The sequence below is a fragment of the Quercus suber genome, unplaced genomic scaffold (genome assembly GCF_002906115.3).
Source record: "Quercus suber isolate HL8 unplaced genomic scaffold, Cork oak 2.0 scaffold_425, whole genome shotgun sequence".
Lineage (NCBI taxonomy): Eukaryota > Viridiplantae > Streptophyta > Magnoliopsida > Fagales > Fagaceae > Quercus > Quercus suber.
Window position 1 is genome coordinate 411,869 of NW_027069876.1, and position 18,821 is coordinate 430,689.

The 18,821-nt window shown below is 30.1% G+C and overlaps 1 protein-coding gene and 1 pseudogene across 1 annotated transcript; both read right to left on the reverse strand.

Annotated features, from left to right (window-relative positions):
• Positions 1-7,687: 7,687 nt before the first annotated feature.
• On the reverse strand, positions 7,688-10,137 carry LOC112007386 (2-alkenal reductase (NADP(+)-dependent)-like; annotated as a pseudogene).
• A 6,720-nt stretch (positions 10,138-16,857) lies between these two features.
• LOC136062539 (2-alkenal reductase (NADP(+)-dependent)-like) lies at positions 16,858-18,616 on the reverse strand. Its single transcript, XM_065761677.1, has 4 exons — positions 18,510-18,616; positions 18,130-18,296; positions 17,864-17,946; positions 16,858-17,515 (listed from the first exon to the last, which is right to left on the reverse strand). The coding sequence occupies exons 2-4, from the start codon at positions 18,292-18,294 to the stop codon at positions 17,137-17,139; spliced, it is 627 nt and encodes a 208-aa protein (XP_065617749.1). The 5' UTR covers positions 18,295-18,296; positions 18,510-18,616; the 3' UTR covers positions 16,858-17,136.
• Positions 18,617-18,821: the final 205 nt, after the last annotated feature.

Here is an 18,821-nt window from a genome sequence, read left to right on the forward strand (position 1 = left end):
ACATATGAATTTGTACCTAGGACTACGAGTAATTGCTTACGTGGCAAGATGTTACCGTGTTATACCATTAATAATTACGTCACTGATGATTGTTGGGTGTGAGAGTCAGCAGTGACGATTCACGTTGGGGAACTTTACCACGTTGAAATTTCAAACAGACTATGCTCTGTTGAAATTAGTTGAATTAAAATTTTTTTTTATTAAAAGTAATATTAATAAAGGTAAAAGTTAATTGAAATACTCATTTTGCTTCACTTTGTTTGTCCTCTATTCTATTTTAGAATGTCTTAAAATATTGTCCTGTTTCTAAAAATAAAAGTCATTAATTTACTAATGTTCCTATTATACCCTTATTAATTTACTAATTTAATTTTTTGATAAATTTATTTAAGGGTAATTTTGGAAACTTATACATTTTTAAAAGGTAAACAAGACAATAAATGATGTTCCCTTAAAAAGTTTGACTTTTCAAACAGGACAAACAAAGTAGGACGGAGGGAATAGTATAGAAAGATCTATAAATAGTATTAAAAATTATAGTGTAGCCCATAAATAGTAATAAAAATAAGCTAAATAATAAAATAAGTTGGCAAAAATAATTTTTATCAAACACATACTAGAAGTACAATATTTTTTTTTTTGTTTTTTAATCTTCATCCTGTCATTTTTAAAAGAAACAAGAAGCTAAATAATTTTTTTATTGTTAATTATACCACATCTAAAATTGTAAATGAAATTTTAAGGTATTAAGGTATTAAAAGTATCAATTTGATACTACTTTTTTTGAGGTGAAATTTGATACAACATAGATATGAAACTAATCAGAGATGGACCCACTATTTGAAAATTTTAAATAGCATATAGGATGACTCATATTTTAGAATTTTGAGTGTGAAATTGTTATAGTTGGCCCCTCAAATTTTTGGATTAGTCCAAATAAACTAAAAGAAACTAATCGCTTAAACCCTTCTTTGGACCCGTGGACTCTCTATAGTCCAAATACAAAAAAAAAAAAAAAAAAAAAAACCTTTACAGGTGTTACAACAATTTATATGACTTTTTAAATTTATTTATAAATTATGGGAAACGAATTACAATATTTAATTTTTTTCAAAAGATAAAATGCAAAATTCTTTAGAAGCTAATATTGATAAGGTAGCATTGCCAACTCTTAATATTAATATCCTAATTTTTTAAAACCTTGAACAAAGTTTTGAAAAACTTCGTTAGTGTGATTTTTAGTTGCATCCAAAAGTATAGGATTACCATATTAATGAGTTGGTCAACGTGATAAAATCAACATATTAATTCCAATTACCCAAATTTGGAGATCCGAAGTTCTCTTCTCTTCTTTTTTGAAAAAGATTAGAATATTATGTTATAACTTTCAACTTTTTGGTTCATATTATTTCCTTCTTGACTTAAATATTTAGGTAATAAAGTGCAATTTTTTGTCTATCATTATTATTATATTTTTTTTAATAAATCATATCACTTGAAATTTTTTTGGTTCATGCTTTGACTCCCCCTAAGTTCAAATCTTGGTTCCGTCCTTGAAACTGATATATAATTAAATTAGTTTACACTACCCTGCTTAGATACGAAACTGATATACAATTAAATTAGGTGCGTTGAAATATTAAAATGGCAAGTTAGGTCGGATAGCAAGTTGAGTTTTTCTAAAACCACCAAAACCTAATCCAATCCCCCCCCCCCCACACACACACACACACATATATGTATATATAATCTTTTTAAAATATTTTTCTCATATTAAATTTAATTATTTTTTATAACTCTTTGATTTACAAATGTTAATATGAAAAATAAATGGTTTTTTCAAATTTTCAAAATATTCGTAAATATATATCGTTACATGTATGTTGTTCTTATAGCTTCTTTTTTTTTGGTAGAAAAAAGTTAGAATTTACTTATAGTTTAATACATATGTACTTTGACCCAAGAGAAAATTGGTCAATTATTATGTTATTTTCAATTGTTTATAGGATTTGGAGGAAATAAGAATTTTTAAATTTAACTGTAAGTTGTAAAAAAGATTTAAAGTTTAATAAACAACACATGCTAAAATTAACCTGCTTGAGCATTCACAATGGAAAATGTCATTCTATCATATTTTACCATCCTAAAAGCTACTTTATTAATTATACTTTACCATTTTATAATACACCTAACATCTCAAAACTCTATTATTTTACCATTTTATTAAAATATTATTTTTTTAATCTTTCTTTATTATTTCTTTTCAACAGTCTTTTTTTTTTTTTTCAAATTCAACAACTATTCCAACGGTCACAGATATCAATGAGAGACCTTAGACCAAGTATCAATGATTAAAATATTATTATTTTGTTTTGACTTAGTGCTACAATACCATCATACATTTACGATGGTACTGTAGCACTATGTCAAAAAAAATTTATATTTTTCCGTGTTTAGCCTTCCGACTGTTGAGATAAATTGGACCTAAATGCTAAATTTTGGTTACATTTGGCATATCCCTAACTCATTGTGATTTGTGAATGCTCTTTTTAACCCAACCAATCTACAGAATTGAAACAACCAAATTTTCAATGACTGCTCCATTTTCGGATGTTGGTGGGATAGTGGTTTAGAAAGTTGCCTTGTAATTATTGCAACCATGGCATAGCAAATTAGTTGAAAATGACAACTAAACTTTTCTTAATCTTGTCATTTTACCATCGAACACCTTTAGTGTGATAGTCACTTTAAAAGTATAAGTGCTTGTAGGGTGTGGGGGGCAAGGATTGAGTTCAAGTCTCTAGGAAAGAGCTTCACACACATATATTCATAGATTAGGTTATAGTAGAATTTCTATTTTATATAAAAAAATCCTGTCATTTTTAAAGGAAACTGAAAAAGTAAATAAATGTTTTATTGTTAATTATAATACACATCTAAAACTGTATATGAAATTAAGGTTACCTTATCAATTTGATTTCACATTTATTAATGGTATCAATTTTTCTTAGAAGAAATAATGTTATTAATTTAATTTGCCAAAATTTTCACAACTGGGCATTAACCGGCACTCTGTGAGGGTGCTTTCTATTTCTTTTTTTTTTTTTGGGTAAGGATTTAATATTTAAATATTAATTATTTTATTCATACTATAGTTAATTTATATAGATAACTGAAACAGTAAATCATGGCTATATATTAAAATAATTTACTGTAAAACATTAATTATTTCCATTTGTAAAATTTTTATAATTTGAATTTTAAATTTCTTACCTCTTAGGGTAACATAAATTTTGACTATTAAAAAAATAACAATATAAATTACTGATAGCTTGATTTTTAAAGGGAGTATCAATGTAAAACTAATATTTAATTAAATTATAACTTATAAATCAAAAAAACAAAAAATATATATATTATTCTCTTTTTCAAAAAGCTTAAATAGTAATGTTGTTGAAGTATTATACTACTATCAATTTTTTTTCTATGTTTATTATTATTATTATTATTGAGAAAGTTTTCTGTGCATAATCTATATCTATATATTATTAAAAGCTGAAGCGTAGCATTTAATGTTGCTACGCTCAGGTTGAGCCACATCAGCTGCCATGTCATTACAATTCTTTTTCCTGAATTTGTCCTATAATTTAAAATAAGTTTTCTTAAATTTAAAAATACTAATAAAAAGAAAATAATTCCCAACCCTTTGTCTTCCACGGTTACAATTCTAGATGACAACCCTTTGTCTTCCACAGTTATAATTTTAGATGACAACCCTTTGTGTTCCATGGTTACAATTTTAAATGGCAACCCTTTGTGTTTTATGGTTACAATTTTAAATAGCAACCCTTTGTGTTTTATGGTTACAATTTTAAATAGCAACCCTTTGTGTTCAAAGGTTACAATCTCAAAAGGCAACCCTTCAGCTTCCTAACATTAGACTTTGGCTTTCTAACTCATTCATCTCTTCCTCTCCTCACACTATATTAATACTAAAAAGCTGGATGATTCAGTTTAGGTATCACTAAATGCTGAAGCGTAGCATTTATCTATATATTACTAAAAGTTGAAGCGTAGCATTTAATGTTGCTACGCTTAGGTTGAGCCACATCAGCTGCCATGTCATTACAATTCTTTTTCCTGAATTTGTCCTACAATTTAAAATAAGTTTTCTTAAATTTAAAAATACTAATAAAAAGAAAATAATTCCCAACTCTTTGTCTTCCACGGTTACAATTCTAGATGACAACCCTTTGTCTTCCACGGTTACAATTTTAGATGACAACCCTTTGTGTTCTATGGTTACAATTTTAAATAGCAACCCTTTGTGTTCAACGGTTACAATCTCAAAAGGCAACCCTTCAGCTTCCTAACACTAGACTTTGGCTTTCTAACTCATTTATCTCTTCCTCTCCTCACACTATATTAATACTAAAAAGCTGGATGATTCAATTTAGGTATCACTAAAAGCTAAAGCGTAGCATTTAATATTGCTACGCTCAAGTTGAGCCACATCAGTTGTCATGTCATTACAATTCTTTTTCATGAATTTGTCCTACAATTTAAAATAAGTTTTCTTAAATTTAAAAATACTAATAAAAAGAAAATAATTCCCAACCCTTTGTCTTCCACGGTTACAATTCTAGATGACAATCCTTTGTCTTTCACGGTTACAATTTTAGATGACAACCCTTTGTGTTCCATGGTTACAATTTTAGATGGTAACCCTTTGTGTTCCATGGTTACAATTTTAAATAGCAACCTTTTGTGGTCAACGGTTACAATCTCAAATGGCAACCCTTCAACTTCCTAACACTAGACTTTGGCTTTCTAACTCCTTCATCTCTTCCTCTCCTCACACTATATTAATACTAAAAAACTGGATGATTCAGTTTAGGTATCTCTAAATCTCAGTTGCTCTTGACCTCTATTCTTGTAGTTGCCTGCATAATAGTTCAATGTAAGGGTTAGATTAATATTGTTTTTTTCTTTTTTATTGATTTTTTTTTTCTTTTTTGATTTTGTTACTACCTCTTCTGTGTTGTGGGTCATATATGAGTTTATATGTATTTAGGTTGGGTATTTGTATTGATAGATGATTATTTGTTTCTATGTTTAAAATTGATTTGTTTTTTTTTTTTTTTAAATGTTTGAGACAGTAACATTATTGGTTTATATTGTGTAATCCGTGTGATAGAGTTTTTGTAGTATTCATGTGATAGAGTTTTAGTAGTTAGAAAATTGAATGATAGAGTTTTAGTACTATCATGCCTGTAGAAATTCAATTAAATGATGTAATCCATGGCTAAAGAAATTCAATTTGCTAACTACTAAAACACCTTAGCAAATTGAATTATAGAGTTTAAAATTTAATACCATACTCAGAACACGATACTTCTCCTTTTTTTCTTGGTCTCCTCATTTAAGTGAATCCCTCCTTCATCATTGAAATCGATTTAAAATTCCTTCTATTAGCTTTGATTGTACTCTTGGCTATATCATAAAAGACTGTTTTTTTATATAATCTTTTTATGGTAATTATCTTCATTTTTGTTGTAGTTGAATCAAAATAAGATTAAGCTAGATCTGCATAATTAGTAGTTGTTGCATCTTCTTCATTATCACAAGTTTAAGATAGAGATTACCCTCATCAATAACTGTTGCGTCTTCTTCATTGCCAAACTTGATCATCTTGACAAACCTTTTATTTATCTGATTGTACCACATGTATTTATTTACTTTTGGATTCTATTTGATTGTAAGATTTTTATGTCTTTTGATATAAATTAACTAGCTGGTATGCTAGCCAAACCACTTGCTTCTTCAGTTTTTTTTTTTTTTTTTTTTTTTTTTTTTATGTATATATATATATATATATATATATTGTTTTGTAGGATCTAAGCAAGAAAGAGTTTAAGATGCTTGCTATGTTATTCTCTAAAAATTTTTACAGCATGAACAACTTGCGGTATTGAAGTAATTACAGAATATTTTATATCAATAGTTGTTTGACAAGTTTAGAATATGAAAAGTTTTAGGTTAATTGGGTAACAACTTTAATTTTGTTAATTTTTGCTTTCTAAATTTCTAATAGTAATTTATCATGTTAAATTGGTAGTTTATTTGTATATTAATCAGCTACAATGTTGTAATGTTTTTTAATTTTTTTTTTCTTCTAATTTGTGAGGTTTAATTCAAATAATTTTGAATAAGTTCTCTGTAATCAAATTCAATACAAAAGAAATTTTGTTAGGGACTCTGTAAGGCTAAGGGGAGCTTGAAGATAATATAAGTTTTGGCCTTATATAATATACTTATATTGTGAGCTTTAGTGGCTGCAAGTAGTATTGTAGTAACTTAGATATGAAACTCTAGATACAACACAAACAGCTAAGGATAATGACATTTACTAATATTTGTCTTTTAATTTAAATAGTATTTTGCATAACTGCTTTGCATTCATTAAATTTCATTTTCAGTAAGCGACTAGTTGAATCATAATAGCAAATTAGTCCATTAAATTATATATGATTACCTTTTTTTCTTGGAAGAAAATTATATATAATTACCTAGAAGGTGAAAGAAAGCAAATTTACATGAAGAGACATTAGAAGTGGAAAAAGGAGGACAATGAAATGAAATTTTGTGCCAACCTACCTCTACTTCCCAAAACAAATAATAAAACCAAACTAAATGAAAGTTTGAGTAGAACTAAGTATTAGTATTGTCTGACGATTTTTTTTTTTAATTTTTTATAGATACAATAAAATTTCAATTTATAGCATTCACTCCATGATGATTCTTCATTATCATTGAGCTAAGATATTAACCAATATTTTATATAAGTGGGATTAATTATTTGAACCTTGAATCTCTTATTTGATGACAATAGACTTTATCAATTAAGTTAATCGGAACTCACATCTACTTAGAGTTATGGGACTTAGAGATATGGGACAACCTAAATGATGCTAATAATGCACCGCGATTGGTATTCTCAAAAAAAAAAAAAAATGATGCTAAAATTTTTTGCTTAATGACAACAGTAAGTCAATTTCAAGTGTCTTCTCCTCCTCTTCACAACACTAAAACAAAACTTATCTTACAAAACTTATCATTTGCCCAAATATTTACATAGAAATTAGCACCTCGGCCTTCTTCCTCAGTGATCTGTTAGCTTTTACTAGCATATGTTTTTGAACCAAAATGAAGGGCAGTATGTATCAAAAGTGTATGGCATGGAAGCATATAAATAATACACAGGTTTGAGACGCATACCCTATTTTGAAGAGTTCTTATCTCTAATGTGGCACTTAAGGAAGTCCTAAAATTATAAACCTAACAAAATAAAGAGTTCTTATCTTTTAAATTTTAATTATTTTTTATCTCAAATGTGACATTTGAGGAAGTCCTAAAACATATCATAACAAATCGTTTATTGCGGCATTGAGTTGTAAAGGGAGAGCAATTTGAATTTGGAGAAAGCAAAACTAAAAATGATTGTCTAGGTTATTAATTATGAAATTGAGATATGTATAAGATATATCATCTTAGAAGGAGATTTAACATACGTTATTAACAAGTTTCGATGTAAGGAGGAAGATAATTCATAGCTAAGAGCAATGGTAGAGAGGCAAAGAATAAGTATTATGCATAATTATAAATAAAAAAATATAATTTTTTTAAAAATATTTTAAAGTAAATTTATACAGTACCCGTGCATCGATCGCACGGAACATCAGCTAGTTACCTACAAAGTTTTCATTCTTTTCAACCCAATAAACCATATGGATTGGGCCAACCCTCAAAACACTTGTTTTGATCAAAGCAACACTAGGAAGCCACTGCACATAAGTAGAGACTAAAGTCGAGGCTGAATTATTCTCGAGCTACTACAACTACTTACCCTATATTGCGACCTTTAAGGGTCCAACCAGGGCAGCTGGACCACTTTCAAGGCATTCAGCAATGTCTTCCACATACACTATCTTCCCCTCTTTGATATAAGGCAGCACAGTGTCTAAGAACTTAGGATAGAGGTGATGGTAATCATGAAATGAAAATCCTTTAACATGGATGCGCTTGACCATGATGTGCATCATATTTTTTATGCCTTTGGGTTGTTCAAGATTATACTGTGAGATCATTCCACATACAGCTACATGACCATGGGTTCTCATGTTTAGGAGCACTGCATCAAGTGTTTCACCCCCAACATTATCAAAGTAGATATCGATTCCCTCTGGGAAATACCTGATGATGGCCAAAAACCAAAATCAAGGAAATATTGCGTAAGGCTTGGATATTTAATGACTATATTAAATTTTTTTTTTTTTTTTTGGGTGGAGCTGGGGGAGCTCTTTTTTAGATTAAGTAAAAAAATTCACGGTGTCATACCCAATTGAATCTGCGAGATCCAAATTTCCTTTTCTTTATCAAATAAATTTCTTAATGTTGGTCACAATATATCATATCTCAGAGGCATTTGTATTCAAATTATGCAAATGACATACTGTACTGACCTTTTCAAAGCTGCATCCAAGTTATGCTCTTCATTATAATTGAAAGCGTCATCTAAACAAAACCTATTCTTCAATAGATCAACCTAATCCACAACAGAAGAAACATAAGTTTTTCATACTTAAAAAAGAAGAAAAAGAAAAAAAGAAAAAGAAAAAGAAAAGATTTTTCATGTGAATGTTAAGCCATCCCACCAGGTGCCATTCACAATCAATGAAGCAGCATTCAAATAAAGAAGTAGTGGTGAACTAAAAAGTACATATATCCTAATAGAATATGCCTTTTCTTTACTTCCAGCACTTCCAACAACATAACAACCAAACAATTTTGCAAATTGTCCAACAAGCTGACCAACTGCACCAGATGCTGCTGCGAAGACATATTCTCCTTTCTTAGGAGAACAAACTTCATGGAAACCAGCATAAGCAATCATACCAGGCATACCTATTTTGTAAACAAAAGAAAAAAAATCAGAAGATTCAAACTTATTTATAGGGAAATTTGACATGATGCGCCCCACACACAATCACAAGAAGCCTTAAATTAATTATGAAACTGCTCTTGGAGACACGCATACATCAATAGGGAATTAGCATAATATAATGATCTGTTAAATGCAAATCTATTCAAAACTTATAGAATGAGTAAAGAATTTACCAAGAATCCAAAAACTGTTCTTATCGCTATGCTTGATCTTTTTGAGGCTTTTGGTTTCCGTGATTACGCTATACTCCTCCCATCTAGTATTAGCTCCCCAAACTAAGTCACCTACCTTGAAGTCTGGGTGGCCAGAATCCAAAACTGTAGCCACTCCATAAAGGATTAGTGGCTGCAAGTTTTTACCAACAGAATTGCACAAGTGCAAGGTCAATATAGTATACAACATCAATTTAAACAAGCAAGCACTCATGCATATATATAAAATTCTATCTCATTAATCTCTTTTATCTTACAAAAAATTAGTAAATCTATTAGTAATCTCTAAAATGTTTCACAATTTAAGGATGCTCTGCATTTCTCTTTCTCCTTCCTAAACATTTTTTCCCAGTAAAAGGTTCTATCGTCTTTTTGAATTTCTAAAATCCAATTGTCAAATTGAACTATTTTCTTAACTTTTCAAACATAAATCACTATGAACAACACATAACTCTTAAGTTGGAACCCAAGATTTCCAATTTCAATTATGAAGGAAAAAGAACTCAAAATATCATCTTGCTATGCTATTATATTATGGGCACTCTCCAAATTTGAAACAACGCCCCTTCAAATTAGTCAAAAACAGTAATAATTATCAGAAATTCGTATCCCATATAGTAATTTTTTGGGGAACCAAACACAAAAACTCACACAGCCAGGTGTGTAATTGGAGAGTCCATTAGGAACAACTCGCGGCATTAGGATACGCATATAAGGGTCATAGGACAAGTAGAGATTCTTGAAAAGAATAGCATTGGAGCCCTCTGGAACCTTCAATTTTATGGTAGTTGTGGTCACGTACATGTCTGATTCCTTGGGAAATCCAGTGAAATAGTCCTTGAATACAACTTGCTTGTTGCTGACTTCCTCTCCAGCAACACTCGCCATTGCTACTATTACAAACAACAATCTCTCTCTCGCTCTCTCTCTCTTCGTTTGTGTGTGTTACATTTGTGTAGAATATGTGAAGTTGTATTTGTACTTTGCGCGCAGTACACTACACACCAATGACACCTTCCTAGTACTACGAGTAATTGCTTGCGTGGCAAGATGTTATTGTGCGTACCATTATATATGCAAAAATTCTAAGACTACGTTATAAATTACAATTCTTACCACAACTTTTTATGCGACAAATTGAAAGCCATAAAGAAAAGTGATAAGTTCATGTGAAAGTGACAGCAATTATCACAATCTATCATGTAGGATAGTTGTGGCTATATTTGTTAATTTTAATATGGCATTATAATTACTCTTATATATTAGTCACTCATGACAGTTGGATGTGAGAGGTAGGAGTAATGATTCATAGGATCAATTTAATTTCACTTTTATTAATGGTATTAATTTAGTTTCTCAACATTTACAATTAGGCTTGTGCAACAAGCTATTCAAACCATCTAATTTGCTTTGCACCAGCCTGCTCAAGTATGAAACTAATTGACCACGTTGAACTATGAAAATGACGGGTTAAGTTGGGTGGTGGGTTGAGTTTTTCTAAAACCACCAAGACCTGATACCAGAGACGGAGCAACATTTGGATAGAGTGGGGCTATGACCAAATCCCCAACCCCCCCCCCCCCCCCCCTCAAAATTTTAAAAATTTGACTTTTGTATGCATATAAACAAAATTTTTAACATATGATCCCAAAATTTATATACTTGGCCCCCCTCCCCTAAAATATTTACAAATTGATCCATGAAACCCAAATAGGAAAAAAAAATTTATAACCTACTCTTTGCCCAGTTGTCCCAAAAAAAAATTCAAACAAACCAAAAAACCAATAAAAAAAAATCACAAATCTAGATAACAAGGATACCCTTTAGGCAATATAGCATATTAGACTCTTCCTTCTCTAATCTAGCCTCTCTTCTTTGAAATCTTTTGATAGGACAAAAGCGAATTGACCCCTTATGATGAGTTAACTGATTAATTAGCTAAGTTTATTAATTAATCAAATTAACATGCAAACACGTGGTAGCACAAACAAATCACCAATAACTAAGTATGTAGTGAAAAATAAATTGACACAATGATTTGTTTACGAATTGGGAAAATCTATACGGCAAAAACCCCATCAGGTGATTTTAAGGTCAACACTCCCGAGACTCTACTATTATCACAACAAGTGGTTACAAGTAAAGGGACCCAGTACCTTATATCAACCTATAGTTGAACTCTTACCTTAATACCCAATTGAACTTGTTTTGTAGTGATAATCTCTTCTTTTCAATGCACAGCTCCTAGTACATGACTAACCAATTGCGCGGATCTCAATACGTGACTTCAATCACCAACTAGAGAAGGTTGTTGGCTGTAAAGTTCTTCAGTTCATCTAGACGATGAAGATCGAGAAGCTCCTTGGTTACAAAACCCTACGGTGTACAAACACAGCAGCTTCTTCACTAAAAAGATGAATTAGGGCAAATTCTATCTCCGGTCACAATTTGCTTAAACAAACTTTACTCAACACTTGTGCAACTTGTGTCTTCTTTGACAGCCCTTAAAATAATCCTTTTATATGTCTAAGGTTGGAAGAAAAGAAAGTCCAAACATACAATTATGGATTGAATGAAAAACAGTCCTAAAAAACTGAACTTTATAAACCTCGACAAATACCCTATCTGTCGAGTTGCTGTTGAGTCACGGGCTTCAACAGCTTTACAAGTCTCAATAGATAGCTAACTGTTGAACTTTAATGAACAACACTTCTTACACTTGAATCTTGGACAGACTTGCATGCCTTCAACACTTGAACTTGAAACACATCCTAGATCTACCAAATTATAAGTAAAGTGCGTTTTGTCAAAAGATCAGCCAATTACATAAAATAGTGACATATGTTCATAACAAGTGAATTACATATGTCCTAACATCTTTCATTAGTCCCCTTTCTCTGCTCTATCTAAGATTTGTTGTGTGAGCCTGTGAGGTAGATCCTTTGCCAATTTTTAATTTTTATGAGGATGAAAACACTCTAAATCTTTTCTTTTTTTTTTTTTTTTTTTTTTTTGCGGATCACTATTCTAGTCTATGCTTTCCCCTTTCTCTTGAATGCTAGTAATTGATAGTGTGTGAACTTGTGGCTATCCTCTTCATAAATAAAATAAAATAAAATAGTTGTATTGGGTTGTGTGAATGTTGAAATTCTAATTGCCTAAATGGGTAGAGGGGGTTGTGGCACGTGTTTGCTATAGTGCTAGATGGAGCATATATCAATATATGTGTCAAATTTTGGTTCAAAAGATAAGTAAGAAATGATAAAAGAAGTACTCATTGACTATTTAATTAATTAATTTTGAGATACTTCATTATTATTTCCCTATCTTATAGATTCATTGTTCCAAAAATTAGACCCAAACCAAACCAAATAAACATTGATTTTCTCATTATTTACAAGTCAAGAAATTATTTGAATGTTACATAGATGTAAGATATATCCTTATAATTTATATAACTTTTATATGATTTGTAGATAATGGGAAAGTCAACTACAATATTTGATTTTTTAAGAATACAAATAAATTAAAAGTCATTACTAATATCCTATTTTCTGAAAATCATTGAACAAAATTTTGAGAAATTGCTATTGATAAAATAAGAATCAGTTCATTGCAACATGATCATATATCTATCCATAAATATGGGATTAAGATGTTAATGGACATTTTGAAATTCAATGAACTTATATTAAGCCTGCCCCCCCCCCCCCCCCAACTTTGAATCCTAGTTCCGTCCTTGCCTGATACAACCCCTTTATATATGCATCTATAATCTCTTTTAAATCTTTTTCTTATATTAAATTTAATTTTTTGGTTAACTTTATGATTTAAAAATGTTAATATGAAAAATAAATGATTTTTTCAACATATTCGTAAGCATATATAGTGGGTAGTGACATGGATGTTGCACTTACAGCTTTTCCCCCCTCTTTTTTTAGAAAAATGTTAGAATGTATTGATAGTTCAAAACATGTGTACCTTGACCTATGAGAAAATTGGTCAATTACTATGATTTCTTCAATGGTTTATAGGATTTGGAGAAAATATAACTTAAATTTATCTATGAATATTAAAATAAATTTAAAATTTGGAATATAATGTTGGAAAATATGGCTAAATAAACAAGTTTTGATTCAACAATATAAACCCTAAAAAATTGGCAATGACAAAAATAAATAGATAGAGTTAGAAAGATCTCACAAACTATAGAATCATGCAAAATGCGTTGTCTTTAAAGGTTGATTCGTGTCACTCGAAGTAGAACTCGGTGTGAATGGCTCTCTTGACCGAACAACCCCCAAGATTAGACTATAGTGATTTCTTCAAGTTGATCACATATTCAAGCAAGAAGAACTAAGAACAACCTTAATTTGCCTTTCCTTAAAACTAAAAAATGATGCTAAATTTTTTTAGGTGGAGATGAGCAGAAAATTTAGAGCTGAACAGAGGAAGGAGAATGGTGGCAGCAAGGCAAAAAAACTGATAAGATGATAAGTGAAACAGGGTTATATATATATATATATATATATATATCAACTCAGGAAGAAAAGTGGGCTACCTAAATGGACTAGGCCTAACGGTTACTGTGCAGATAGATGCCCAACGGGTTGATCATTAAATGCCCAACGGGCTGCTTAGATACTCACCAACGACTACATCAAAACAAATTTGGGCTAAAAGAAATGAATGGAAAAGGTGAGGCCCAAGAATGATATAACAAAGCCAAGTCTAAGCCCAAGCCAACACCTAGCCCATAGTGTTCCAACTTACCACTAAAGATGTGCAAAGCCTTATAAACTTAATACAATGTTTATTCCTGACTAATGTGGGACTCAAAGTAAAGGTTAAGTGTTTGAAACACACCTACTCCAACATATAACACATACTAAAATTAACTCGCATAATCCACCCAATTCCCTAAATTGAAATAGCCAAAATTTCAATGACACGACATTTTTGGATGTTAGTGGGATGACAACAGTTTGGAAAGCTACCTTGTAAATTTTTTAATCTTGACATAGCAAATTAGTTGAAAATGACAACTAAACTTTTCTTAATCTCTTTTGACTATATTATCTCAAAAAAAGAAAAGAAAATATAAGTTGTCTAAAGTACTACATCAGTCAATTAGTGAATGAGTTTTCAATTTATAAGTCTTGCTAGAACTTACAAAGTTTAGGTCCTTTTGTAAGTGCTAGTGTTGTTAGTCTTATCTTCACACTCCCTCCTTCCCCATCCCTTGTGTCTTTTGTCTATCTTATCTCCAAAAAAAAAAAAAAACTTTTCTTAATCTCGTCCTCTTTAAAGGAAACAAAAAAGTAAATGGGTGTAAATGACAACTAAAATTGTTGTGTCCTCTTTAATGGAAATAAGGCGTTCAAGACATAAATTAATTTTTTGTATAGACATGGATATAACCCAAATCTCTTATTCAACTATAAAAATTTTTATCAATTGAGTAACCAGAAGTCTAGAACATTTGCCAACCAATTCAATTAAATTAACTAGACATTAACCGGCACTCTGTGAGTGTGCTTTCTTTTTCTTATGTTTTTTCTTTTTGGGTAAGGATTTTAATATTAATTATTTGATACTATAGTTAATATATATATATATATATATATATAACTGAAATCTCTAAAATTCTCATAATTTTTCACAGTAGCAAAATATTTAAATAAAATTATTATTTTTAAATAAAATTATTTTTATTTAGTCCAAACTTAACAAGAAGTGAAACTCTATCTCTCTAACAACTCCAACTTAAACTCAAACTCATCATTTTTTTTTAACAAAATTATTTTTGTTTAATCCAAATTTAAAAAGATGTGAAACTCTATCTTTTTAACAAGTCCAACTTAAACTCAAACTCAAACGTTGTTATTATTATTATTATTATTATTATTATTATTATTATTATATATTATTATTATTATCTCTCTACTTCACTAACGTGATATTTTATGATAGGGTTCAAATTTATAGCCATGAATTAGTCTTTTGAATGTAACCCAACCTATTTTTTATATTTTTCTATTTTTTAGTCATATATATATTTTTTTGTTTCAATAATTTCTAAGCCATGAATCATTTGATTCTTTAATATATATATATATATATATATATATATATATTATCTTTTAGAAGTTTTTAATATTTAAATTTTTAAGTAATTTTTTGTAGTATTTTAAATTGTTTGACAATTTTTTGTACGCCATTGCGCATTCAAGCAATGACTTCTTCATCAAATTGTAACACAAATTGAAGTCATACAAGAGCAAATCATGTAATAATTTAGTTTCTTAATCAATTTAAAATTTTATAAAATTATTTTAGTCTATCTCACAAATACATAGGTGCCCGTGCATAACACGAGTTAGCAACTAGTTTATATAGATAGCTGAAACTATAAAGCATGGCTATATATTAAAATATTTTACCATAAAAAGTTAATTATTTCCATTTGTAATTTTTTTTATATAGATTTGAATTATAAATTTCTTACCATTTAGAGTAATAGAAATTGTGACTATTAAAAAAAATAACAATATAAATTACTGATAACTTGAGTTTTAAATGGAGATCAATTTAAGACTAATATTTAATTAATTTATAACTTAAAATCAAATAAAAAAAATGTATATATTATTATCTCCTTTTTCAGAATGCCTAAATAGTAATATTGATTAAGTATAATATAACTATCAATTTTTTTCTATGCATAAATGAATCGGTATAGCGAATTAGTCAATTAAATTATATATGATTACCTAGAAGAGAAATAAAGCAAATATATACATACACACACACACAAAACTGAGAGAAAATTCAATTAGATTTTAATGAAATTCTCAATTTTATGCTATATGTCTTATTTAATTCTTTAATTTTGTGCCAAGTAAATTATTGAGTGTAAAAATCGAAAAGTCCAGATCTAATTAATAACTAAATTGATTTCAATTGTAATCCAATTTTTTACCATGTGTTTATCTAAGTTTTTTATTTTTGTGGCAAGTGAATTATTAGTTGCAAAAACTGAAGAGTTTAAAACGAATTAAATTCTAAATCATATATGTATGATTTAATATAATATGAGAAGCCATTACATATTTTAAAATTTTGTGATTTTAAAAAAAGTATAAATTAATATCATGTATAGTTTAAATTTCTTTTAAAATTTTTAATTGTACCCTTGCATATGCACTGTGCTACACACTAGTTTTACATAAAGAGACATTAAGAGTGGAAAAAGGAGGACAATGAATTGAATTTTGTGCCAACTTACCTCTACTTCCCCAAACAAATAATAAAACCAAAATAAATGAATGCTCTGGACTAATTATTAGTATTGTCATCATTTTTATTTTTTTATTTTATAGATTTGATAGAACTTCAACTTATGACATGCTTTCTCCAAAAAATATAAATATATATATATATATATATTATGACGTGCACTTCATGATAATTAAACCTCAAATGTCAACCAACTTTTTATGTAAGCAAAGTTTGAACTTCAAATCTCTTATTCGATGACAATAGATTTTATCAGTTAAGATAACTGCAACCCACGTCTAGTTAGAGATATGGAACAACCTGAATGATGCTAATAACTATTTCCTCAAGGACAACAGAAAGTCAATTGCAGTGTCTTCTCCTCTTCACAACCATAAAACAAAAGTTACAAGGAAATACGTACACCAAAGCATTTACTGCCACACCCCAAATTCTCTTCCCTTCCATTTATTCCAGGGAGTATACACTCATAACAAACGGGAATTACAATTACCTACAATGTTTTTATTCTTTTCAACCCAATAAACCATTGGGATTGGACTAATTAACCTCAAAACACTTAATTTGCAACCTTTACTAGGAAGACACTGCACTTAAGTATAGATAAAAGACTAGGCTGAATTATTCTCGAGCAACTACAACTACTTGTTTCCCTTTGTTGCGACCCTTAAAGAGTCCAACCAGGGCAGCTGGACCACTTTCAAGGCCTTCAGCAATGTCTTCCACATACACTATCTTCCCCTCTTTGATATAAGGCAGCACAGTATCTAATAACTTGGGATAGAGGTGATGGTAGTCAAGAGATGAAAATCCTGTAACATGGATGCGCTTGAATATGAGGTGCATCAAATTTTTCACGCCTTCAGTTTGATCAAGATTATACTGTGAGATCATTCCACATACAGCAACACGACCATGGGTTCTCATGTTTAGGAGCACTGCATCAAGCATCTTACCCCCAACATTCTCAAAGTAGATATCAATGCCCTCTGGGAAATACCTGATGATGGACACAGACCAATAATACTGTATTTTAAAAATCAAGGTATTACTAAGGCTCTAATAGATGGATTTTAATAGTTGGATATGAAAATTTAATTTCTACATTAATAAATTCTTTTTTTTCCTTTTTTTTTTTTTTTTGGTTTTGGGGGGGGGGGGGGGTGGGGGAGGGGGAGGGTGTTCTTTTTTGAAAGTGAGTAAAACAATTCATGCTGTCATACACGATTGAATCTGTGACCTCATAATTTCCTTTTCTTTATCAAATAAATTTCTTAATGTTGGTCACAATATATCATATCTCAGAGAAATTTGTATTCATAATATGCAAATGACACTCGGTACTCACCTTTTCAAAGCTGCATCCAAGTCATGCTCTTCATTATAATTGAAAGCATCATCAAAACCAAACTTATTTTTCAGTAGATCAACCTAATTTACAACAGAAGAAACATAAGTTTTTCACACTAAAAAAGGTAAGAAAAATTAAAATTAAATTAAATGAAAAGTAGACGATTTTTTTCATGTGAATGGTAAGTTCATCCCACCAGGTGCAGTCCACAATCAATGAAGTAGCATTCAAATAAAGAAGGAATGGTGAACTAAAAAGTATACCTTTTCTTTACTTCCAGCACTTCCAACAACATAACAACCAAACAATTTTGCAAATTGTCCAACAAGCTGGCCAACTGCACCAGATGCTGCTGAAACGAAGACATATTCTCCTTTCTTAGGAGAACAAACTTCATGGAAACCAGCATAAGCAGTCACACCAGGCATACCTATTTTGTAAACAAAGAAAAAAAAAAATCAAAGATTCAAACACATTTAGAGGGAAATTTGACATGAAGCCCAGTACACAATCACAAGAATCCTTAAATTAATTATGAAACTACTCTTGGAGACGCGCATACATCAAAAGGAATTAGCATAATATAGTTATCTTCTGTTAATGCAAATCAATTCAAAACTTATAGAATGAGTAAAGAACTTACCAAGAAGGCCCGTATAGTAGGAAAGGGGTACATCAGTATGCTTGATCTTTTTTAGTCTTTCGGTTGCCGTGGTTAGGCTGTACTCTTCCCATCTAGTATTAGCTCCCCAAACTAAATCACCTACCTTGAAGTCTGGGTGCCCAGAATCCAAAACTTTAGCCACTCCATACCCGTTTAACGGCTGCAAGTTTTTACCAACAGAAGTTAACAATTGCAAGGTCAATATTGTATACAACATCAATATAAACAAGCAAGCACTCATGCATATATATATATATATATATGATGCTATGCTATCATATTATGGGCCCA